Source organism: Theropithecus gelada, chromosome 14 (genome assembly GCF_003255815.1).
Source record: "Theropithecus gelada isolate Dixy chromosome 14, Tgel_1.0, whole genome shotgun sequence".
In the NCBI taxonomy this organism is placed as follows: Eukaryota; Metazoa; Chordata; class Mammalia; order Primates; family Cercopithecidae; genus Theropithecus; species Theropithecus gelada.
In genome coordinates this window covers 100,363,770-100,390,645 of record NC_037682.1, presented here as the reverse complement: position 1 = coordinate 100,390,645, position 26,876 = coordinate 100,363,770, and the positions used below count along the sequence as shown (strand labels likewise).

The following is a 26,876-nucleotide window of genomic DNA, read 5'->3' as shown; positions in this document are numbered from 1 at the left end:
CGCCATTCTCCCGCCTCAGCCTCCCAAGTAGCTGGGACTACAGGCGCCCGCTACCGCGCCCGGCTAGTTTTTTGTATTTTTAGTAGAGACGGGGTTTCACCATGTTAGCCAGGATAGTCTCGATCTCCTGACCTCGTGATCCACCCGCCTCGGCCTCCCAAAGTGCTGGGATTACAGGCTTGAGCCACCGCGCCCGGCCGCATGTACAGTATTAATGCTGTACAGGTTTGTAGCCTAAATGCAACAGGCTATACCATATAGCCTAGGTATGTAGTAAGCTATACCATCTAGGTTTGTGTAAGTGTAGTCTATGATGTTTATACAAGGATAAAATTAATGATCCCTTTCTCAAACTTATTCCCATAATTAAGCAACATATGACTATATTAGAAAGAAAGTACCTAAAAATAAATCATCTACAGTTCCAACTTGGGAAACAGAAAAGGGGTAAATTAAATCAAAAGCAAGCAGAAGAAATAAGAACTAGAGTAGAAATGACTGAAATTAAAAACAGGAAATCAATAGGGGGGAAAAAATTAAATCACGAGCTCGTCCTTTAAAAAGAATAAATAACTAAAAGAAGTCATAAGCCTATAACCATACTAAGAAAACAAAAGGACACAAGTTATTATTGGAAATGAAAGAAGGAATATCATTACAAATCCCATGGACATTAAAAGCATAAAAAGATTATGAACACCTCTATGCCCACATATTTGATAACCTAGATGAAATGGACCAATTCCTTGAATGACAAAATCTTACAAGAAGTAAACACTCTCAATAGGCTACTATCTATTAAAGACATTGAATCAATAATTTATAACCTTCCAAAACAGAAATCACCAAGCCCAGATGGGCTCACCCATAAATTCTACCAAACATTTAAGAAAGAAATACCAATTTCCTATAATCTCTTTCAGAAGACAGAGTCAAAGGGAATACTTCCTAACTCATTCTATGAGGCCAATATCACTTTAATACCAAAACCAGACACAGACCTTACAGGGGAGAAAAAACTACAGACCAGTATCACTCATAATGATAGATGCAAAAGTCCTCAACAAATACAAAAAAACCTACTGCTAATATCATACTTCATGGTGAGAAACTGGAAGCTCTCCTGCTAAGATCAAGATGTCCCCTCTCACCACTGCTGTCCAACATCATTCTAGAAGTCCTAATTAATGCAATAAGACAAGAAAACGAAATAAAAGGCATACTGATTAGGAAAGAAATAAAACTGGCTTTGTTCACAGATGCATGATCACCTATGTAGGAAATCGAAAAGAATGGACAAAGAAACTAGACTAATAAGCAATTATAGCAAGACTACAAGATTGAAGATTAATATACAAAAGTTAATTACTTTCCTGTTTTTATCACAAATGAAAAAGGGAACATCACTACTAATCCCACAGACATCAAAAGGATAAAAAGACTACTATGAACAAATTTGGGAGGCCAAGAAAGGCAGATTGCTTGAGGCCAGGAGTTCAAGACCAGCCTGGCCAACATGGCAAGACCCCATTTCTACTAAAAATACAAAATTTAGCCAGGCATGGTGGCACATGCCTGTAGTTCTAGCTTCTTGGGAGGCTGAGGCATGAGAATTGCCTGAACACAGGAGGTAGAGGTTGCAGTGAGCCAAGACTGTAAGACTGCACTCCAGCCTGAGCAACAGAGCAAGACTCTGTCAAAAAAAAAAAAAAAAGAAAGAAAGAAAAGAAAGAATACTATGAACACCAATTTACCAGCAATAAATAAGTGGAATTTGAAACCAAAAGCAATACTATTTACATTATTAGCACTCCCAAAAATGAAACACTTAGGTATAAATCTAACAAAATATTAGCAAATTGAATCCAACAAGGTACAGAAATAATTATACATCATAACCAAGTGACATTTATCCCAGGAATGCAAGGCTAGTTTAACATTTTTAAAAAAAAAAAAAAAGACCTTAATGTACTCCATCACATCACCAGGCTAAAAAAGAAGAAAAAAAAAATCGCATGATCTCATCAGATTTAAAAAAAATTTTATTTTTTTTTTTTTTTTTTTACAAAATCCAATATCCACTCATGATCTTTTTTTTTTTTTAACTCAGTAAACTAGGAATAGAGGACAATTTCCTCACCTTGATAAAGAATATCTACAAATGCTAGCAAGAATGTGGAGCAACAGGAACTCTCATTCTTTGCTGGCAGGAATTCAAAATGGTGTCGCCACTTTGGAAGACAGTTTGGCAGTTTCTTAGAAAACAAAACATATTCTTACCATCTGGCCCAGCAATCATGCTCCTTGGTAATATCTATCCAAAGGAGTTGAAAACTTATGTCTACACAAAAACCTTCACATGGATGTTTATAGCAGCTTTACTCATAACTGCCAGAACTTGGAAGCAATTATGATGTCCTTCAGGGTCGGGCGTGGTGGCTCACGCCTGTAATCCCAATACTTTGGGAGGCCAAGGAGGGTGGATCACGAGGTCAGGAGATCCAGACCACCCTGGCTGACATGGTGAAACCTCGTCTCTACTAAAAATACTAAAAATTAGCCAGACGTGGTGGTGGGCGCCTATAGTCCCAGCTACTCGGGAGGCTGAGGCAGGAGAATGGTATGAACCCGGGCGGTGGAGCTTGCAGTGAGCCGAGATCATGCCACTGCACTCCAGTCTGGGCGTCTCAAAAAAAAAAAAAAAAAAAGATGTCCTTCAGACCTTTGAAAGTTGAACGTTAATCCAATATCCACTAGTTATAAGACTTAAGCAGGATTAAGGGAACTGCTGACAAGAATCTAATTGTGGCTTTTTGGTTTTAATATTACTGATGTGATCTTACATATTTTTATTAAGGGAATGAAAAGATCTTTTCTCTTCCTGATCTATCTTTAACCCTGTATTTAGTAACCTACAAATGACATTCTTTATATAGCACCTTATTCTCCCTGACCCATCAGAATTCAGACAACTTACTAGCTTTTATGGCAATCTGGTTATTTGCATAAAATCAATACAAATCTGTCCTTTTTATAACCAGGCTATAGTTGGTTATATAAACAAGGTCAAAACAAAACAACCTTAAATGCATACTACTAAGTGAAAGAAGCCAATATGAAAAGGCTAGGTACCGTATAATTCCAACTATAATATATGACATTCTGGAAAGAAACCTATGGAGACACTAAAAAGATCAGTAGTTGTCAGAGGTTCAGGGGGAGGGGAGAGGAATAAACAGGTAGAGCACAGGATTTTTAGAGCAGTGAAAATGCCGTATGATATTAAAATGGTAGATACGCATCATTACACATTTGTGCAAGCACACAGAGTGGACACCACCAAGAATGAACCCTAGTGTAAACTATGGACTTTGGTGGAAAACGTCAACGTAGGTTCATCAATTGTAGCAGGTGTACTCTGGTGGGGGATGTTGATAATGGCAGAGGCTGTGCATGTTCGGGGAATGGGCTATATGAGAACTCTATCTTCCTCTCAATTTTCCTGTGAACCTAAAACTGTTCTAAAAAGAGCCTTTTGATAAAAGTCAAACCAGGCAGTTGAATAAATTAGGGGGAGGAGGGAATTAGGTGCACATAATTAAGCATAACAATTTCATGTCTTCATTTTCCTAAAAACATAAAGACAACAAGTAGGTCTTACTTGGTTTCCTTCACAGGTACTTTCTTCTGAAGAAGCTGCTGCACCATAGCTGTTTCTGAGGGAAGCAAAATTAATAAAGCTTCACCATCCTCTTTGTACCTAAACAAAAAGAAACAAAAACTTTAACACATCAATGTAATCTGCATTTTACATTGTAACAGTGTGATGAATAGATAAACATGGAAACCAGTTCATCTAATCATTAAATATCAGAGACTGGCTTTCAACCTCTAATAACAGAAAACTAGGACTCTGAACACCTCATATCATTTTCATCACTAATTATCATTCCTAGTGACTTTCAGGCTGTTCCACAGAAGATGATCTAAATTCTAAGAAATAAATCAATTAAAGAGATTTTCTTAAATAGCTCTCTATCCATATAACAAGGAGACAATTTCTCACTCAAGCCACTAGAGGATCATAATAAAGTTAATCTCTGCAGAAATATGGCACCCAATATATACGTTTAAAAAAAAAATCAATTCCTTTTCCTGGGGGTTTTATTTACACCTTGGAAGTAAAATTGTCCTGAAGCATTAGTTATAAGAAATAGATCTGTTCGGCCAGGCGCGGTGGCTCATGCATGTAATTCCAGCACTTCTGGGAAGCCGAGGCGGGTAGATAACCCAAGGTCAGGAGTCTGAGATCAGCGTGGCCAACGTGGTGAAACCCCGTGTCTACTAAAAATGCAAAAATTGGCTGGGCGTGGTGGCGGGTGCCTGTAATCCCATCTTCTAGGGAGGCTGAGGTAGAATTGCTTGAACCCAGGAGATGCAGGTTGCAGTGAGCTGAGATGACGCCACTGCACTCCAGCCTGGGCAACAGAGCAAGACTCCGTCTCAAAAAAAAAAGAAAGAGAGAAAGAAAGAGAGAGAGAGAGAGAAAGAGAGAGAGAGAAAGAGAAAGCGAGAAAGCGAGAAAGGAAGGAAGGAAGGAGGGAGGGAGGGAGGGAGGGAGGGAGGGAGGGAGGGAGGGAGGGAAGGAAGGAAGGAAGGAAGGAAGGAAGGAAGGAAGGAAGGAAGGAAGGAAGGAAGGAAGGAAGGAAGAGTTCTGTTCAAGTAAAACACTCGGCTCCAATCCATGTTACTTCTCTTCCCTCACCTAGTAAAATCTTATTCCATGCTGCATCTTCAGAAATTTGTACTGACATGGGCCACAAAACATCCTGTAGTTACTAAGCTTCTTGTGCTACTTGCATACAGATTTTCCCAATACCTTCATGTCAGCCATTACATACAAGCAGTAAAACACAGAACACAATTGGATACTTGGAGAAATTTTTTAAATAAAAAGAAGAAAAAATCTCAAAACACTCTCACCAGGATTCATACTGTAAAATGTGAGGAGCAAATAAACCTTTTACTGAGAAACTTTGTTGTGGGCATAAACTGTAAAGAACATAAACAAACAGAAGATGAAAATCCCTGTCTCCAGTGATCTAATGTTCCTGTTAACTATAAAAAACAAACACACAGGCAAGAGAATCAAGAGAACAGTCACAAAACAGTAAATAAGTAGGTGCAAAAGGACAACCATAGGCAATAAACCACCAACTCAGAAAGGAAAAGAGGCCACTCGGGGTTAGCCAGAGAAAAACAAAAATATGTCACAGAATATGAAATGAAATTTCAGGTGGGCCTTGAAGATGGAAAAGAGTTTAAAGCTGTCCCCCTAGGCAGTACTGGACTAAACCATCCATGCAGCCAGAAGTCATTAGCATCTAAAGTAGTGAAGAGAATAAGGTACAACAGAGAAGAATGGCATAAACAAGGGAGTGGAAGCCAGAAAATACAAGGAAAATGTATTCCACTGAAGCCCAGGGTACACAAACAGCAGGAAAGACTGCTAGAAAGGTACATTAGAGCCTGTTTTTAGAGGCCCCAGAATGTCTCTGCATACAGAGACTGAATACCACCAATATGTAAGTAGAATTTTATCATCAAATTCTGGAAGGAAAAACTGGCTTTGACATACTGAGAGGTGGCACTGCCTGGAGAAACTAACATCTAAACTGAGACCTAAAGAATAATTAGGAATTAATCCGACATTAGGGGAAGGGATATAGATGGGGTAATCGAGTTTTCCATGGGCTAAGGCACCATTTGAGAGCCCATTGGATACTTTCATCTTCTTCATGCCTACTTGCTTTTCTAGTCAACAGAGGGGACAGAGTGATGCTGAACATACAATTTACTACTTTCATCAATTATCTGTTTAGAACTGAAAGACTAGTACCAAATACCTTCCTCATAGTATTTTAACATAGAATAATATGACTCACTTCATCTTTGTTCACTAAAAAAAATTATGAATTTAAAGCAGATCCCTAAGCAGTATGGGACCAGACCATGTGTGAAGGCAGCATTTATTACTACATAAAGCAGTGAGGTGACACACTGAGCAGACAAGATAACGGAGAGACATCATGTCTGAAGCTCCCAGACTCCACCAAGGAAAGATTACAGGTCCAAAGAGGACAGGAATCAGTTAATGCTGACTCCTAAGCAGTATACTTCCAAAATGCCCTTGAGGCAGCCAGACTCTTGAGGTTAAGCGAATTACCTCCAGAAGTAGAAAGGCTTATTCTGTCTGGAACCATTAGGAAGGAGGAGAACAGTGGGTTGAGGGCTACGCAACAGTCAACCCTTTTAACACTCTATATTCAAGTTCAGGGATGGCAAGATGAAATAAAAAGGCCCACAAATCTACATAGGGCAAGAACTGTGGCAAAGAGGTAAGAGAACCTAGGAGATCAAAAAGGCATTCACTCAATGTTCTCTCATGTTCCAACTGACTCCTAGAAAGGAATAATAAGGCTAGTCACACCTCTGTTCATCTCATCTACTCATTCCCAGGGAGAACTGGGGAAGATGAGTCAGGACTAAAGTCACAAAGGGCCCATGATCAAACCTTTTAAAGCCTCAGCTAACAGAATATATGTAGAAGGCTACACAAGGTTAAGACAAATAGCAACAGCGGAATTTTAGAAGAAAAAGACTCCCCATGGAAAATGGAAAATGGAAAATACCCAAAGTCAAATCCATAAGGCAAGCACCCATTAAAAAGATCATTGGCCATTTTACCTATTTTACATTACACACATCTTTTCCCTGAAACAACATAAACCACAAGTTATCTCCCACATGCTAATACCAAAAGTTCCCCAGTAAGCTTTTATTCTAGAATAAAAGCACTTTTTTTTTTTTTTTTTTTTTTTTTTTGAGACGGAGTCTCGCTCTGTAGCCCAGGCTAGAGTGCAGTGGCCGGATCTCAGCTCACTGCAAGCTCCGCCTCCCGGGTTCACGCCATTCTCCGGCCTCAGCCTCCCGAGTAGCTGGGACTACAGACGCCCGCCACCTCGCCCGGCTAGTTTTTTGTATTTCTTAGTAGAGACAGGGTTTCACCGTGTTAGCCAGGATGGTCTCGATCTCCTGACCTCGTGATCCACCCGTCTCGGCCTCCCAAAGTGCTGGGATTACAGGCTTGAGCCACCGCGCCCGGCCGAAAAGCACTTTTTAAAAGAAGGCATAAGTACATTTCACTTTTTTAAAAAATGCTTGCAAGAATACAGTCTATTTACCCATGAGCGAGCTTTTAGATTTCAAAAGCAATATTCAAGGCCCAAGGCTAAACACATAAGAAATACGTGTTCTTCAAAAGATCTACACTTTAGGCCAGGCGCGGTGGCTCACGCCTGTAATCCAGTACTTTGGGCGGCTGAGGCAGGTAGATCACGAGGCCAAGAGATCGAGACCATCCTGGCCAACATGGTGAAACCTCGACTCTCCTAAAAATACAAAAATTAGCTGCACATGGTGGCACACGCCTGTAGTCCCAGCTACTGGAGAGGCTGAGGCAGGAGAATCATTTGCACCCAGGAGGCAGAGGTTGCAGTGAGCAGAGATCACGCCACTGCACTCCAGCCTGTAAACAGCGCGAGACTCCATTTCAAAAATAAAAAAAAAAAGATCTACACTTCAAAACTACATTTAGACATATTTGTTTTCAAAACATATTTATTTCAAATTGATAAATTGTATTTGTCATGTACAACATGATGTCTTAGAGTATATACACATTGTGGAATAGTTAAGTCTAGGTAATTAAAATATGTATCACCTCACAGTTATCATTTTTGTGTAGAGAACATTTAACACCCACTGTCAGCATTTTTCAAGAATACAATACAGTATTATTAACTAGTCACCATGACAAATTATTTTAAGAGACAGTCTAGCCACCCGATAAAAAGCATCTGAAACAAAATTTCATTTTCGCCATCAGTATCAATACTATACTGAATTTATGCAGCTCTTCCAAATTTATGAACAATTTTTTTGTATTAATATATAAACTTGCAGGTCTTAAAAGCAAGCAACCAGCAGGAAGTAGCAATACAAAATAGTATTCCTGAGAGCCCAGGAGGTTGGCCTAAAATCAGCTACTTACTAAATATCAGAGACTTTAAACTTCTAAATCCACTACTTTTTCAGTTACATCAGGATTCCCTCCAGAAACAAGAATACTCAACAGATTGGTCATGATTGTCTAGCTGGTATCAGGAAGCTTATCTCCACATCCTGCAGCTCACTAGTATTTCTAGTTAAAACAGGAATCCAGACCATTGGTTTGGGTGTACAAGGTAATTCTTCCACTGAAATAACTTTCAAACAAACTAGAGCCAGAGGCAGGAAAAAAGCCCTGCCATTCTGGCAATAATTTCCCTTCTACCCATGAGCCAATAATCTTTAACTACTCAAATTCAGATTCTCCAACACATCAACTCCATTCCAGTTGGGTCTTTAATTGTCCCTTAAACTTTGCTCATTCATCCTTTCTACTATCGTCCTACCATGGTCTGTGATATGCCATTCACAACTGCCTAGCCACCCTCAGTTCTCTTAGCCTGGTTCTCCACGTTACAAGTCAGGTTACAGAAAGTTTATTTATAACAATCCCATTTTTATAACTAGAAAAAATATACACAGACGTACAAGAAAAAAGCATTTCTAAGTGGTGGATTTTAGGTGACTTTGTCATTATAGTCTAGAATCTGTATAGTGAATAAGCATTATTTTTGTAATACAAGTTATTAAAAATAAGTTTTTTAAAAAACAAAGCTTTTAAGACCTACATCTTTTGTTTCACTCTTACCTCATTTAACATACATCCTAGTACTACCAATATTAGTATATTTCCTTATCTTGATTATTAAATTTGAGGACATGTACATGTCCTCAAGGACATTTGAGGACAGGACATTTGTCATGTGTCCCTAACACATGCACAACAAATATTTGGTGAGTGAACACTAGAAGCTTTATCAGCAGATAAAACTCTAGACTTGGCCAGGGACGGTGGCTCACGCCTGTAACCCCAGCACTTTGGGATACCAGGCAGACAGATCACTGGTCAGGAGTTTGAGTCCAGCCTGGCCAACATGGTAAAACCCCATCTCTACTAAAACTACAAAAATTAGCCAGGTGTGGTGACGCACCCTGTAGTTCTAGCTACTTGGGAGGCTGAGACAAGAGAATCACTTCAACCCAGGAGGCAGAGGTTGCAGTGAGTCGAGATCACACCACTGCATTCCAACCTGGGCAACAGAGTGAGACTCAGTCACAAAAAAAAAAAAAAAAAAAAAAACACACACACACAAAAAAACACCACCAGATTTAGTCAAAAGAACTGGGTTCTAGTCCTGTTATACTATTAGCTGTGTAACTTTAGATAAAATAAATCACTATTTACTACATTTTCTTATTTCTACATTATACAATTGACTAATTTATGTCCCTTTAGGATCTAAAACTATAACTCTGACTACTGATTTGCTAGTCACTGCTCACAATACAATAATCAAGAGGTGGAGAAAGGGAGGTATTTGTTGGTTAGGCTCTACTATTACACAGTCCTCTCTTTTTCCTGCCCTGTATCTCCTTCTATTCTCCCTGGACCTCAGCCTTACCTGTGACAACCATCCCCAAGATTTCATGTCACTGGGGGAGAACAGTGCAGTCTATAATGCACATGCAGAAAGACAGCCATAAGGGATCTGAGTCCAACTGTTCTGTTCCTCCTGCACAACATGGTACAAAGGAGAGCTTATTCCAGGAAAAAGGTTATCTCTGACTTACAGAATGTCTGAAGATTCTACACTAGATTTAAAAAAGGAAAAAACAGGTTTGGAAATATTCTGGGGAAAAGAAAGTCATCTGCACCTTAAGATCTCAAATAACGAACAGGTATACCATGTCAGGCCCAACAGTGACAAATGAAGTTCACCGTAAGTAATTAGAAAGAAACCAAGCTGGCTAATACATATTGCATGGAAAGCTTCTAGCAAACTGATTAAGAACAAGGATTTATGGGGTTCACAGAGAAAGGATAGAAATCATTAAATTCTATCAACTTTGTCTCCAGAAAAGACTTTTTAAAAAAAAAAAAGAAAAAGGCTAAATTGTAACAGAGTAAGAATAAAAAGAAACCTCAAATGAAAGCGGTACTGATACTATCTAAAATTATCCTTCCAGGAAATAACAGAGATACGATTAACCCCATTTTACCAGAGAACAAGCCTTGGCTTAGAGAAGTTAAAGACTTGTCCAAGGGTACATGGTCATTAGGTGACAAAGTCAAATTCAAACCTCAGATTCCTGACTTTCTAAAGGCAGTGATGGAACAACTACAGGATGTCTATCTCTCATAGTCCAAAGAAAGAAAACGCATACACTCTTAGTTTGTCTTCATGACCACAAATGTCAACGAATTTAAAGACATCTACCTTTCTTCTCCCAGTAACTGGCTCCCATGCATTCTAGAAGCCCTGCATGGGAGCAGCAGGGCTGCTCCATTAGATGTAATCCATTAGATGTAAACAGCTGGATCAGGGCACAACTGGCAGGAATGAGTTCTAGAGTCAGAAAGAACTAAGCATAAATCCCAGGCCTGGTACTTACTAAACTGAGAAATCGTAGACATAATCTACCTTAAAGTCGCTGAGAAAGAGTTTCCTAATACGAGAACCTCCTTCATGAATTGTTCGATGAGCTAAATGAGTTCATTCATGCAAATATTTATTGAGTTTGGGAAGTAAAAGGCTAAACCACAGTCTACTCGTTCTCTGTGTAGTACAGGGGTGGGAGGTAGGAAAGAGGATGCCCTGCGCGCTCTACACCCCAATAAAAGTGATATGGTCAAATCTCCTAGAAAATATATTAATGACAGATCTCCAGGGAAACAAACATTTGCTACGTGAGAGTTCTCACCTATGAGAGGCTTTTAATAGGATGTACCATGGTTGTTCACAATTTATGAACTTAAAAGTATGCTTCTCTGGTGGGCTTTGTAACCAAGTATACAAATAGTCCATCTATGCAAGTGTCCATCTAAGCTACACATTATTTAGAGCCTTCTATGTTAACCTGGGCCAGAGCTTGCCCTAATTTGGCAAGAAAATAACCAGGGAGCTATAATGGAGATCCCACACCTCTTCCTATTTCACCTCTACCTCAGGATTGCTTTTATCCTTGTAATCAGTGGTAAAATTCAATGTTGGGTGTGGTAGGCAGCTTATAGAACAACTCCCAATAATCTGCACCTCCTGGTATTGACACCCTTGTGTAGTCCCCCAACAGGGAACAGAACTGACATGCAACCACCAGGATGTTACATGAAAGATGGACTGCGACTTCCAAGTCTAGGTCATGAAAGACATTACTGCTTCATCTTCCTCTCCCTCAGCTGTCATCTGCCCTCTCTGATGACGTCAGTTACCATGTTGTGGCTATCCTGTGAAGAAGACCACATGAAAAGGAACTGAGAGATGCCTCTGACCAACAGCCAAGGAGGAAATGAATCTGGAAACAACTATGTGAATAAATCTGAGAATGAATGCAACCCTAGTTGAACCGTAAATGACCATGTGACACCTTCATTACAGCCTTGTGATAGACTGAGAGCCAGAGGACCCAGATGAACCACACTGGCTGGGTTCCTGACCCACAGAAGCTGCAAGATAATAAATGGTTGTTGCGATAATAAATGGTTACTGCTTTAAGCCACCAAGCCATGGGTCAATTTGTTACACAACAATAAATTAACATATTAGGATAATTAACATATTAGGTAAGATCTGATTCGTGAGTCTGAATCACTATCTCAAATGTCTAACTACATGTCAGGTCCTGTTCTAAGCACTTAGGGTACATCAGTACACTAAACAAACATTGCTGCTTTTATGGAACTTACAATCAAGGTGAAAAGCAATGTAAAAAAATACTAAGTAAATAGTATATTTGAAGGTGATAAAGGACTTTGGAAAAAGGAATGTCGAGCAGAGTGAAAAGGAGTGCTAGGGGAGGGTAAGGAAGACAGGCATGTGGATACTTGAGGAAAATGCATTCCAGCAGAAAAGACAGAGCACCAGTATAAAGGCCCTACAGGCAAAAGCATGCCTGGCACATACAAGAAACAGCAAGACCAGTATGGAGCACAGAGAACAAGGGGAGAATACCAGGAAACTGGAGGGAAAGGGATTAATAGCTTAGGCCCAGGGGGTCATTGGCTTTCACTCTGAGTGAAATGGTATGCCATCAGAGGAGTGATATAATCCAACTTATGTTTTAGAAGGAACACTCTGCCTGCTATATTGACTAGACAGGAGAATAAAGTGGGAGCACCTCTATTCCCAAGGGGTACCTGGGAAATAGACTCCTAAGAAATATTCCCAAGGGATGCCTGGGAAACAGGCTCCTAAGAAATATCAGCCCTCCTTATCTACTGCTACAGCCATACTGGCTATACTCTCCCCCAGCTCCTCACTGCTTCAAGATGCAAAATAAATTTGCTGTGACCTTTTATGCAACCTTTAAATCTTAGATACCAACAAAGGCAGAAGGTCATGTAAAGAAGCATCAGCCACTATCTACGAGGAGCAGACTGTAGACCTTCATAAATGTAAGCTAAAGGAATGAAAGAAATCATTTTCACTAACAAAGATTGCTTCTATCTTATATCTAAGGTACACATGGTAACCCTTGGAAAGTAAATGCTCATGAAAACTGTCTTTTTACTTTTATTATTTCAATTCACAAACCAATTAAAGTCACTATTAAAAAATTATCATTAGCTATTCCATAAAGTACCAGCATTCTCCCACAACCAGCCATGAACTCTTCACAAGTTATTACAGATTTTAACTAGTGGCCATCTTCCTCTTTTCTAAGATCTAAGCTGCTACCGGTGAGTGTGCAATGCTAAGGTTTGGCCTCTGCTGTCCCCTAGTGGAATCACATTCTGCTCCTTATGTTACAAAATTTCTGAGCACCACAAAACGTAGCCAGGCAAATAAGGCTAAATTAGAATATTGCTGAAATTATTTTATCTTCCACTATTCTGGGGGAAAAAAAAATAGTTATATATGAATGCCCATCTTCTACCCCCACCCCTTCCCCACCCTCTCCAAATAAAAACATTTTTTTTAATTGAGAATACCTGATGTCTATTTTCCATTCCCAAATATCTTCTACTTTCAACTGGACATTTTTATAAAAACTGGAATAGCTTGGTTTTGTACCAAAAAAACTATAAGCCCTAAAGAGAATTGCTTTTTAAAGTGGTAGAATGTATCACAGGATACAGCATTATAAAACTATATTCATATACCTGGGTTCACTTATCTCTAAAGGAGATCATTTTGTTAAAAGGGGTGTGATGGTTAAGGAAAATGCAGGGAAATTTTTCCACTGCTACAGATCAAAAGGAATTTAGAAAGGTAAAATTAATTAATACAGAATTAGGTACTTCAAGGCAAAAGTACCCAAATCACTTTTTTAGCTAAAATAAGAAGAAAAAAAAAAAAGATTCCCCAAATCTTAGCTATTTTGCTAACGATTTTGTTTTCCTATGTCGATATATTATAGTTCAATTCCAAAAGCAAACACTATCTGGCAACTTGGTTTTAATTACAGCCGAATACACAGGATTTTAATTAGATTCAAATTTTAATTCAGCCTTTATTCAATTCAATTATTCAGTCTCATGGCCCACAAAACTTTCTAATTATCTTTAAGCCCATTATTGGCAACTTTTAAACTGCCAGGAAAAAAAAAAAAGCATTATATATGCTAAACCTTTCCACTAACTATACATCTAAAATAGTCAAGTAAAAATATTTTTAATTGGCTACAAAAGGTCAAACAGGCTTGTGCTTTAAAAGTTAATGACCACGTTAAAAATTACATTAAAACATTTTTTTCAGATTAGTATTCTCTCTCTTCAGACACAATGTGATGTTGTTCTAACTCCTCTTCATCTCCACAGTCATTAAGACCCAATTTAATGTTCACCACGGCATGTTCAACTACATAAAATTTTCAACAACTTCTCTAGAAACCAAGAACCTTGAAATACTCCCCCCTCTAGAATCTTTTCCTGATTTATACTGGCATGTCCAATAATCTTCATATAAGGAGAATTTTACTGCTAAATGTATTCTTTTTAGGAATCAGCCTGCCCTGTCCCCAACAATACCACTGGGACATCTAAAAAGTACGTAATACATATCAAAATAATCACATTAAAGAATACATTATATTAAAGATATCAAAAAGGAAAAGAAAAAATAAAAATAAAAAGCTCCCACACCCCTGGCCCAATGCACTTGTGAGACACCATACCCAACCTTGCCTATCCAGAGGCCCACAGGAGCACAGAATGCAGACATGTGCACAGGTACATGTACCGATTTACACAACTACACATTTACTGAGGAGAATTACACCATGGAGAAGGTCATTCCATCGACCACCACTGATGACTTCCCAAAATACTCACTATGAATGACAATCAAAAACATGTACTCGCCAGGCACAGTGGCTTACACCTGTAATCCCAACACTTTGGGAGGCTGAGGCGGGCAGATCACTTGAGGTCAGGAGTTCAAGACCAACCTGGCCAACATGATGAAACGCCATCTGCACCAAAAATACAAAAATTAGGCAGGTGTGGTGGCGGGTGCCTATAGTCCCAGCTACTTGGGAGGAGGCTGAGGCAGGAGAATCACTTGAACCCTGGAGGCGGAGGTTGCAGTGAGCTGAGATCGCACCACTGCACTCCAGCCTGGGTGACAGAGTGAGACTATCTCAAAAAAAACAAAACAAAAATCATGTACTTAACACATTAAAGACCAATGAGGCACCAACTACCCCTTCATAAAAATGGAGAAGAGAACAGGCAACTATTCTACCCATGTCCCATTTTACTTAGTTCCAATAAGAAAAAAAATTCTAAAAGCAAGTTTGTCCAAATGTACAATGACATCATATACAAAATCCAATCCTAACCGTACTGCTTGTTTAAAACTATATCATCAATTGCAATTAAGACTTACTTTTGAACCCGCTAATACATAAATCCTATTTTTCTCAGCAAACTATCGCAAGAACAGAAAACCAAACACCGCATGTTCTCACTCATAGGTGGGAATTGAACAGTGAGATCACTTGGACACAGGAAGGGGAGCATTACACACTGGGGCCTGTTGTGGGGAGGGGGGAGGGGGGAGGGATAACATTAGGAGATATACCTAATGTAAATGACGAGTTAATGGGTGCACCACACCAACATGGCACATGTATACATATGTAACAAACCTGCACGTTGTGCACATGTACCCTAGAACCTAAAGTACCAAAAAAAAAAAAAAAACCTATTTTTAAATAGTCTTTCACTATTACACTGTTCTCTCCCTTCTTTTATGCTAGTGAAAAGAAGCACATTTAATTTGAGTGCATTTTTATTATAAACCATGTTTAAAGATGGCCGACAGGATAAACATGAATCAATCAAAAAAAAAATACTCAAACATTCAAACATCTTACGAAAATTAAACAGAATTTTTAAAAGATCTATTTCTTGCTAGGCTATAAAAAGACAAAAAACCTTCACTTCAGCTGAAACAAAACGTGACCACATAAAAACAAACAAAAAAAAATTTTTATTCAAAGCTACCCAAAAAATATAAATGCATAGAAATCTACAAGAACTAAACTCCAAGGGGACTTCCTAGGTAAACAAGGGATAGAGTACACTTTCATACTTGGGGCCACTTGCCGAAGTGGGCACAGGGCAGGTGGTAAAGCAAGCCTGCCAGACAGGACAGTCTGTGCTAGGGCCTAAAGATCCTGACATTCCCGGGAAAGTTTTGAGAAGAGTTTGTGGCTTGAAATTGGAAGCAACCATTGGTCCAGTTAGACCAATCCTGGAATCCATATGATAAACACCCAATCATCCAGTTTTGATAAGAAAACAGAACAAAAATGTAAAACTGAAGAAACAGTCCATCTGTGGCTAACCACAATTAATCATAATCTAAAGAGCATAGTAAAGTAAATTCCAATTCTTAAACACTACAAACATCAACAAGACAAACGTATATTGAAGCTTTATTCATCTCTCTATTTTCTTAAGATCCATTTCTGGATGTGGAATTACTAAGACAAAAAGAACAACTCTAAGGTTGTTGATAAGTATTACCATATGTTATCTAGAAAAATGTTAACCATTTACAATTCTACCAAGAACATATACCTCCCAGCTTCGCTGCTACAGCTTAATAGCAATGATAGATTGTGTAATCCTTTTTGATTCATTCAGATCCCTTTCTCTGCTACTTAATTCCAAATGACTGACTTTACTATGTTTTGTTGTTTTTGAGACAGAGCATCACTGTGTCGTCCAGCCTGGAATGCAGTGGTGCGATCTCAGCTCACTGCAACCTCCGCCTCCTGGGTTCAAGTGATTCTCCTGCCTCAGTCTCCCAAGTAGCTGGGACTACAGGCGCGCACAACCACTCCTGGCTGATTTTTTTGCATTTTTAGTAGAGACAGGGTTTCACCATGTTTCTCAGGCTAGTCTTGAACTCCTGACTTCGTGATCCACCCACCTCGGCCTCCCAAAGGGCTGGGATTACAGGTGTGAGCCACAGTGCCCAGCCTACTAAGTTCTTTTCTAGACAGTTCGTCATACCTCTTGAGCAAACATAGGATATTTTGGGGGAGAGTAGGGAGTATGGGAAAGAGGAGAGAGAGGGAGTGGTCTTCAGCAATGTCTCTATTTCCAGAACTAGGAAGAAAGGAAAAAGAGGTATCTATGATTCCAAATCACTTAGCCTCTTATTAGCCTATACTTTAGAAGGTAAGAGCACAAGATCTAGACTAGATGAGCCAGACTGCCTGGGTTCAAATTCCGGCTCTGTGGATCTTTGAACAAATGGTTTAACTGCTCAAAGATCCAGTTTCCTCATCTGAAAATAGGGATTTAATAATACAGTAAGTAGTCCCCCCCAACCCCGTATCTGTGGTTTTGCTTTCTATGGTTTCAGTTACCCACAGTTAACCAGGCCCAAAAAATATTAAATGGAAAATTCAAGAAATAAACAATTCATAAGTTTTAAATTGCTCACCCTTCTGAGTAGCCTGATAAAATGTCACACCATCCACTATGTCCTGCCTACGATGTGAATCATCCCTTTGTCCAGCATATGCACGCTCAAGACCCCGCTTGTTAGTTACTTAACTGTCTCAGTTACTAGATTGAAAAAACATAGCATATATTGGGCTTGGTACTGAGTTTTCAGGCATACACTGGGACCTTGGAACACAACCCCTGAGGATAAGTGAAGACTACTGCAGTCCTAGACCTAAATGACAGGTCATTAGGATTCAATGAGATGACTTTCAGTGAGCAGTTTTGCTGAAACGTAAAGTACAAGAAAGTTAAAACAAACTAAAATAAGATTTTTATGGATTTTTTGCAGCACTAATCAAGTCTTAGTCATTAAGATTTACAGTAGCTGTCAAGTTGCTATCAACTCACACCATGAAATGCCAAATCAGCACTTACTTACCTGAACTGCTTTCTTCGTTTATCTGCAGTTGGGAAAGCAGTTTTGTTATTTAGATAGCAGCAAAAGAAAAGAAATTAGTCAGTACACCTACCTGGCAGTTCTACCTGCTCTGTGAATATATGTGTTGGCATCCTCAGGACAATCAAACTGAAGAACCCAATTCACGGCTGGGAAATCTATAGAGAAGGGATGTGAAGTTAAGAAACTGGTTACAAGATCTGCCCTGCTGCACTATTTTTATTTTACAATATTGCTTGCCACGACTTTTCATCACATCAAACTGATGGATATCATCTATGAACTCTATTAAAAGTAAAATTAATTGCATGAACCAAGAGATAGTAAACATTTCTCTTGACAAAATGAACTAAAATTAATGACTGTTTGAATATGTAGATTACTTCGTATTTGACACAGAAGAGACAGATTGCTTTGTGTCGGACAAATAGTGAAATACCCTAACATTTAATAACCTGAAAGCATGACTTCTCATGGGGACATGGACAAAGCTGGAAACCATCATTCTCAGCAAACTAACAGGAACAGAAACCCAAACACCGCACGTTCTCACTCATAAGTGGGAGCTGAACAATGGACACAGGGAGAGGAACATCACATATCAGGGCCTGTCGGGAAGTAGGAGATTAGAGGAGGGACAGCATTAGGAGAAATACCTAATGTAGATGATGGGTTGATGGATGCAGCAAACCACCATGGCACATGTATACCTATGTAACAAACCTGCACGTTCTGTACATATACCCCAGAACTTAAAGTACAATAAAAAATAAAGTAAAATAAAAACTAATCAGGCATGGTGGTACATGCCTGTAGTCCCAGCTGCTGGAGAAGCTGAGGTGGGAGTATCACTTGAGCCTGGTAGATCAAGGTTGCAGTGAGCTATGATCATGCTACTGTACTCCAGCCTAAACTAATAAACATGACATCTGACATACGCTTTAGAGAACTCCAAGAGGGACAGGAGGAGGATTATGAAAAAGATAATTGTTAAAGTTGGGTATATGAGGGTAGATTAAACATATTCAGCTTTTGTGTATGCTTCAAATTTGCTATAATTAACAATACAATAAAATTAAGTGACTGAAGGATGCGAATTATCACCTATTTATTCTCACGCTTTGTTCCTATGTCTAGTTTCCCTCTCTAATTACGTCCATCCCCATCCATTCCCACAAAGCCAGGAGTTGTAAAATCAACAAAGCAGCTTTTTGAAAATAAATTTAAATGCATTAAATGTAGTGATTTATCAGATAAAAATTAGAATGGTGAAAACATGGATTTCACTGATTTTTCTTGTTGAATGAGTTCAGTATCTATAAACAAGTTTCCAATTTTCAAAGAAACGGGAATTGTTTTCATATCTTTAAACTTTTAATCTCTTCGATTTTGTAGGTTCCTCAGTATTCTATGGTGTGATTATCATGAAACAGTAAGAGTAAAAAAGATACAAATACTATGGAAATTTTCACTGATACATCCTTAATGTTAGTCAATTGCTACCAATTTACTACTTACTTTTCTCTTACAAAATAAGAAAAGAAACTCAAGTATTTGAGTCTATCAGATTTCCCAAAATATACTTTATAAGCAAATTACATTTCCCATGATCACAGAAATTTCATGGTAGGAAGTTTTCTTACCCAACCCCCTGGCTGCAATATCAGTAGCAAAGAGTACCGCAGCTCTCTTACGGACAAACTCATTATAGACTTCCATTCTTCTCATTTGCTGCTGTCGACCATGGAGGGCAAGGATAGAAATACCAGGACGCAGCCGGCAAAACACTCGGTACAGATATTGGACCTGGGGCATCAACAGAAGAATAAGTTTGCTTATGGCAGATGACAGCAATAAAGCTTAGAAGACGGACAGCAAAAATGTATTAAGCAGCACGAATTTTACCAATTAAAAAAATGTTCAAATATAGAGCAGAGAAAGAGAAACGTAGTTTAGAGTTGTGGTCTGCAAAGATTTTTGCTCATGTATTTCCTTTGATTTTCAAAAAAATGCTCTTCTTATATTTTTGTATTGGTATCTGAAATCTTTCAAAATTTCAATCATAGCAAAGAACACAATTTCTGGTAAATACTGATGTTTTAAAATAAACACTTATCTCTTATGAATGTATCCCACAGATTCTCATCAGCAGAGCAATGTGATACCCAATTCCAACCAAGTAAAAAATGTGAACTCTTCTTTAATTTTAAGAAATTTGATTTCCTTCCCTCCTTTAATTCACATTTCTATTCCCTAACGTCACAGAATTGCATCTTAAGTTTGAAGCTTGAAAGCCTTTTATTGATCATGTTATCATACCTCATTTCCTACAAAAGAAAAAGCTTATTTTAATTTCCTGTGGCCATAGGCTGACTGAACTTTCCTCTCAGACTCAGCAATTATTAAAATAATCAATAGTACAGAACTGATCAAACCAAGAAATATGTTGGGATTTGATTTAAAAAACTGTTAGACATAAATAAAAACACTGTAAATATATTTCAATGTGTGGGACTATATAGAGTTAATTGTTTTGGTTCTCTTTATGTACCCATAAACAGATACTATGGATTGCTAGACTGAAAAGAGTTCAACATTATTTTATTTTCTCTAACATGGGGGTTAAAATCTGTTCACATAAATAAAACTCAAAGGAAGTTTAACTCTGAGCTCCTATAAAACAGGCCAAAACTCATAATGCATTATTCCAAATAATTTTTGGTGATCTATTCGCTCAGTTAAAGAGAAAGATAAGGTCTCTCTTCAGTTTTGCTGAAAGTAAAGAATGGGAAACCAAGTGAACTGCAAAATGACTTGTTACCCAATCACTAGTCATTTACTTTCTCAAATGCAATTTGCTACTTGCCCGGGAGGTTCTGATTCTGGGACAGTATCAGGCAAGGATTAGAGACAGCTAGAGTTAGGCCTTTCTTTTGTAAAGATGTAAAAACAGCTTCTCCAAGAAGACACCAAATGGCAGATGATGCTGGTGCAGCAGAAGGGTCCACAGGACAGGGAATGGGAAACCACAGAGGCCTCGGCAGAGGATTCAGCAACAGCACCTGCAACCAAGGCCACTGGCAAAGCCAAGGAAGGGATGCCAGTCACTAAGCTGTGCTGCCTGGTCAAGGACATGAAGACCAAGTCCCTGGAGGAGATCTCTCTCTTCTCCTGCCCATCAAGGAGTCTCAGGTCATTGACATTTTCCTGGGGGCATCTCTCAAGAATGAGGTTTCAAAGATTATATGGCGCAAAAGCGGCCCACACTGGCCAACGCACTGGGTTCAAGGCATGTTGCCATTGGGGACTACAATGGCCACATTGATATGGGTATCAGGTGCTCCAAGGAGGTAGCCACTGCCATTTGAGAGGCCATCATCCTGGCCAAGCTCTCCACTGTCCTTGTGCCGAGAGGTTACTGGAGGAACAAAATCAGCAAGCCCACCAGCCCTTGCAAAGTGACAGACCTCTGTGGCTCTATACTGGTGAGCCTTGTCCCCACCTCAGGAGGCACTGGCATCATCGTGGCCCCATGCCCAAGAAGCCACTTCTGATGGTGGGTATTGACAATTGCTATACCTCGACCAGGGGCTGCAGTGCCACCGTGGGCAACTATGCCAAGGCCACCTTTGATGCCATCTCCTAAAGAGTAGAAACTTTAAACAGAACTTTAAATAGAACTTTCAGAATCATTTCCTAGTATCTAGATACAAAAACCAACTAAGTCTTCTTTAAGAGATGTGAAGTTTATGGTTTTGTGGTTGGCTACTGCTCAGGACACACTTCCAAGTTGCCTTGAGGAATGCTCCCGGGATCTGGAAAGCTTTGAAAATCTAAGATAGGTCCTTAAAAAACTGAAGTTTTGTTTTTTTTTTAAGACAGGGTCTTGCCATCTTGCCCAGGCTAGTCTTCAACTTCTAGACTCAAGCAATCCTCCCACCTCAGCCTCTTAAAGTGCTGGGATTACAGGCGTGAGCCACCGCACCAAGGCTAAAGTCATCCTTTACATGTTAAAATAAGGTTCAGTAGACAACAGCATCAGATCACCACTTAATTTCCCATAAGCTAGAGAGAAACTCATCTACATATTTATTATGGAAAATTATTGCAAAAGCTGTAAATTTAGAATTGATCTACTACATTCCCTAGAAGTCATCTGGAATCTGAAATATAGTACAGGAGAAGTGGCACACGCATGCACGCACGCATGCACAAAGATGGTGGTCCCTTCTCCTCAAGAGAGGAGACAAAGTTCTCTTAGACATCTCTGAAATCCTCATTCTTTATTCCTAGCACAGGGCTAGTGTTCAAGCAAGAAGTGTTTATTAACTAAGATATAAACAAAACACTTCAGAAGGTTAGGGGAGGGAGCAACTGATTCTTTCAAAAGGGAGTGTCAGAAAGGGACTTTCAGGTATGACATTTGAACTTAGCCTCAAAATAAGTATTTCCCCAGATTTAGGTGAAGGGATGCAGGGAGGCCATTCCAGACAGATCAGCATAAACAAAGATATAAGGCATGGAAATAAATGATATATTCATTCCCATATTCCTGGAGGGTAAGGGAGGTATCAGATTATAAAGACCTCTGCTTAGCCTGGCTAACAATTATTCATTCTACTAATATTTATTGAGGACTACATTTCCAGTATTGTTAGCACTTAACAGAATGCCTAAGAAAAGACACAGTTTCTGCCGTTGTGGAGTTGAAAGTCTCAACCACAGATTCCTTTACCACAAGGACACTAAAGATCCCTCACCACACCTAGCACTGTACTTCTCGTACAATACAATAATTTGTCTAATTGATTTGCCATTTCAAAAGGGACATTCAACATACGTTCAGAAAGAAAACTAAACAGCCAATACCTCTTTGCAACTGGAAAAAAATACAATGCTCTTCTTCTTCAGATGGCTTCTCAAAAAGGAATACAGCACACTTATTTTTTGCTGCAGCTCACAGACTATGTAGTTCTGTTCCAAAGTGGCAGGGGTGCTTGTGGAATTAAGGAAAAGAAAGACATTAAAATATGTCATGTAAGTAACTGAAATCCAGACCAAAAAAGGAAACAAGTTTTAATAGTGGCACATCTCTCAAGCAAATTTCCTACACACATACACTAAAAAAACAATAATTTTTCTCTATTGTCCCTTGGGATATGAATTCAACACATCACTTTAAAACACATTCAAAATCCCTTGAAAATCAATGTCAAACAAAGCACGACACGAACAGTGATTACCTCTAAAAATGCGGGGTCAAGGATTAACTAAGAAGAGGCTTAAGAGAACTTGCTGGGCTGATTAGTATTCCACATCTCATTAGGGCTTTAGATTACTGAGATATACACATTCATCAAAGTCAACTGTATACTTAAAATTTTCATATTTCATTGCATACAAATTTTATACCAAAAGAAAGAAATCTGTACAAATATTAAATTCTCATTAGTAATATGTGTGAAGTATTTAGAGAGAATACAGATATCTGCAATTTACCCTGAAATCCATCAAAACTAAAATGGGTTAATACAGAGTTAGAAGGGATGGATGAAAGCAAGTAAATGGATGCTATCGTTAGGTAGTATCTAGGTGTTTGTTATAAGGTATTTATTGTAAAAGTCTTTCAATTTACCATATGTTTGAAATTTCATTATAAAATCTTGGAGAAAAATATACATGCATTTACTCTTTGAACTAATAAATCTACTTTATTCCAACATTACTCTGGTTTTAAACACACACACATATATACACACACACAAACATATGGCATTATTTATAAAGCAAAAAATGATCAAAATCAACCTAAATGTCCATCAGTAGGGACTTGCAGTATGAACGATTGCACAGCCACATTAATTATAATGTAACTGTAAAAAAGGAACGAAGAAACTATCCATATATTGCTGTGGAGTGATGTCTAGGATACACTGTTAAGGAAAGAGGCAAGTGGCGGAATAGTACAGATAGTTTGGTACCATTTATCAGGGGGCTATACATTATATATGCATATTCATGCCCACCCATGTGTGTGTTTACAGTGAAAGAAAAAAGGAGGGGGGACAGACAAACCAAAAAATACAAGTCAATTGGTTTTAGATATGACAAAGTTATGATCCATAAAGGGAAGAATTGATAAGCTGGACTTCATTAAAATTAAATGTTTCTGATCTGTGAAACACACTATCAAAAGAATCAGAAGATAAGCCACAGAATGGGAGAAAAATATTTGCAAAAAAATCTGATAAAGGACTGTTCTCCAAAATATACAAAGAACTCTTAAAATTCAATAATAAGAACAGAAACACCCAATTTTAAAAGGGGGAAGGAGGTCAAAGATCTTAACAGACACCTCTCCAAAGAGGATATGTAGATAAAAAATAAGCATATGAAAAGATACCATACCAACTTGGGCAAAATGGCGAAACCCTGTCTCTACAAAAGAATACAAAAGTTAGCTGGGCAGGGTGGCATGCGCCTATAGTCCCAGCTACCTGAGAGGCTGAAGCAGCAGGATCATTTCAGCCCAGGAGTCTGAGGCTGCAGAGGGCCATGATCATGCTACACTGCACTCTAGCCTGGGTGACAGAGCAAGACCCTGTCTCAAAAAAAAAAAAAAATTTAAAGATGATCCACATCATATGTCAACAGGGAAAAGTTAATTAAAATAATGATATGTCACTTCACACTTATTAGATGGCCAAAATCCAGAACAGTGACAACACCAAATGCTGGCAAGGATGTGGAGCCACAGGAACTGTCCTTCATTGCTGGTGGAAATGCAAAACGATACTGCCATTTTGGAAGATAGTATAGCAGTCTCTTAAAACCAAACATACTTTTAATACCTGGCCCAACAATCATGTTCCTTGGTATTTACCGAAAAGAGTTGAAAACATATGTCTATACAAAGATCTGCAAAAGGATGTTTATTGCAGCTTTATTCATAATCGCCAAAACTTGAAGGCCATCAAGATGTCCTTCAAAGTGAATAGAAAAATAAACTGTGGTACATCCAGACAATGGAATATTATTCAGTGCTAAAATGAAATGAGCTATCACTCCATGAAAAGACATGGAGGAACCTTAAATGCATAATATTAAGTGAAAGCAACCAATACGAAAAGGCTACATACTGTATGGTTCCAACTATATGACATTCTGAAAAGACGACACTATGGAGACAGTAAAAAGATCAGCGGCTGTCAGGGGAGATGAATAAATAAATAGGCAAAACACCAAGGATTTTCAGGGCAGTGAATATACTGTGAAATACTGTAACAGTAGATACATGTTTTTATAAATTTGTCCAAATTAATGGGATGTACCACACCAAGAGTGAACCCTAAAGTAATAGACTTTGGGTGATAAGGATGCATCAACATAGGTTCATCCATCGTAGCAAATGCACCACCATTCTAGCAAGAGTGTTGATAATGGCAGAGGCTGCATGGGGACAGCAGGTATATGGCAAATCTCTGTATCTTCCTCTCATTGTTGAGGTTAACCTAAAACTGCTCTAAAAAAACAGTCTTTAAATAAGAAATAGGCCATATCTATAGGGAATTATGGGAAACAGAATGCAGTTATACAAAAGAGCAAAATGAAGCAAGCCCAAATATATATCAAGTTGACGACTTAATGACAAAGGAATTATTTCAAAGGAAATGCCTTTGAAGGAATGTGATTCCCACATCTTTTCTGGGATGTCTAAGGAAAAAAAGAGAAATGCAAAGGAATCTTAAACTTTTATAAGTAATCATATTGTCAGTAATAATATTGGTATTAGCCTGAAACTATTTTAGATATACTGACTTACAGATGAAACAAAAGTCTTTAGGAATTAATGTTTGGCAGAAGAGAAAAGAGACACATATTTTTTAAATGAGGCTTAATAAAAACCTTGTAATCCTAAATTTAATTTGTAATTATCAGCTGAACTCTTTTAAAAAGGCCTGTCCACTGTGAAGCTTAACACAATGACCATGCCCATTAGCACTCAGACTATGGTCTTTATATACCGGATCCTGATAGAAGGATTTTATAAGAACTGGAAATATATAAGATAAACTTAGAACACCAGAAAGCAAAAAGTTCACCAAAGATTACTAAAATGTATCTACAGAAATGAGATATTAACTTGAAGCAACTACTAGCGAAGTTTGGGATGACACAAGATGAATATTAAATATAAAAATTTTTATTGATTCAAGGACATAAAAAGATGTTTAAATCTAAGTATCATTAATTCATCATTAATTACTAAAATTTTTTTAGTACATTTAGTTCATTTTTAGTACACACAACCCCCACCCCCAACCAAAAAACAAACACTGCTTACCTTCAGAAAATACTAGGGAACCAACTCACTGGTGTTAAAGCAGATAAAGGGAGTAAAGCATACATTCTAATATTCTGGCTTTCCTGTAAGAACTGTACCTCAGATAATCACACAGTTCATGTGAAAGCTGTTTGATATGAAATTATTTAAACTAATGAAGAAATAATACAATTAAAATATCACAATTTTGCAAACCCTGATGAAATAACGGAGCTAAGCAATAGTTTCTATCAGCTGCTAAACTTACAAGACTAAGAAGCTGCTTGTATCAGATTAACCCTTTGGTCTAGAATAGCAACTATAAAAGCATGAATAAATACAAAACAAAACAAAAAGACTGACAGCACCTGAGAGCAACCAAGGCAGGTAGGACTTGAGGTGCTAAAGGAGAAAATGGAAATGCCCTGAGCCAAGCCCTCTGTTAACAACCTCACTTTTCTCCCCAAAAGCATCTGCTGATTGCAAGACAGGAAACAAGGTAGCAGCCTTAAGTCTAAACATGTCAGTCCCAGGTCCCAGAGAGAATGAAAACTGAATCTAAAATTTTTCATACAATTTACCCTTGAGGAGCATGCTAACCCCTAAACTGAGTGTACATAAGGCATAATGAGGAAAAACAAGCAAAAAGCAACGAACTGGGAAACTATAGAACTGAGCAGACATTCTGGCAGGGTCACAATGCTATGAGGTTCACAACTTGCCAAGACAGACGGGCCCTGGTAGACACCTCAGTCTTTTGGTTGAGACCCTGAGAAAGGCTATTCCCCATCTGTGAAGGTTATACCCCAAGTCTCAGGACAAACCAGAAACAGGATAATCCCAGAGTCTAATTGCCAGGCTAGACCAGATCAAGACAGCCTGACCTTAAGACATTTGCTGGCCGAAAAAAAGAAAAAATTACCTTCAAAAGAACAAGAGAACTGTCAGATGACTTTAACAGA

General features: G+C 38.5%; 1 protein-coding gene across 1 annotated transcript in view; it reads right to left on the bottom strand.

Moving 5' to 3' along the window:
• DDX10 (DEAD-box helicase 10) overlaps positions 1 to 26,876 on the bottom strand; it is a 277,131-nt gene that overhangs the window by 231,183 nt on the left and 19,072 nt on the right. The window contains exons 7-10 of the mRNA XM_025358098.1: positions 22,461 to 22,587; positions 19,235 to 19,397; positions 17,665 to 17,749; positions 3,662 to 3,760 (exon numbers count right to left, since the gene is read on the bottom strand). Of these exons, the coding sequence (XP_025213883.1) occupies positions 3,662 to 3,760; positions 17,665 to 17,749; positions 19,235 to 19,397; positions 22,461 to 22,587 (474 nt within the window). The remainder of the gene's footprint in view (positions 1 to 3,661; positions 3,761 to 17,664; positions 17,750 to 19,234; positions 19,398 to 22,460; positions 22,588 to 26,876) is intronic.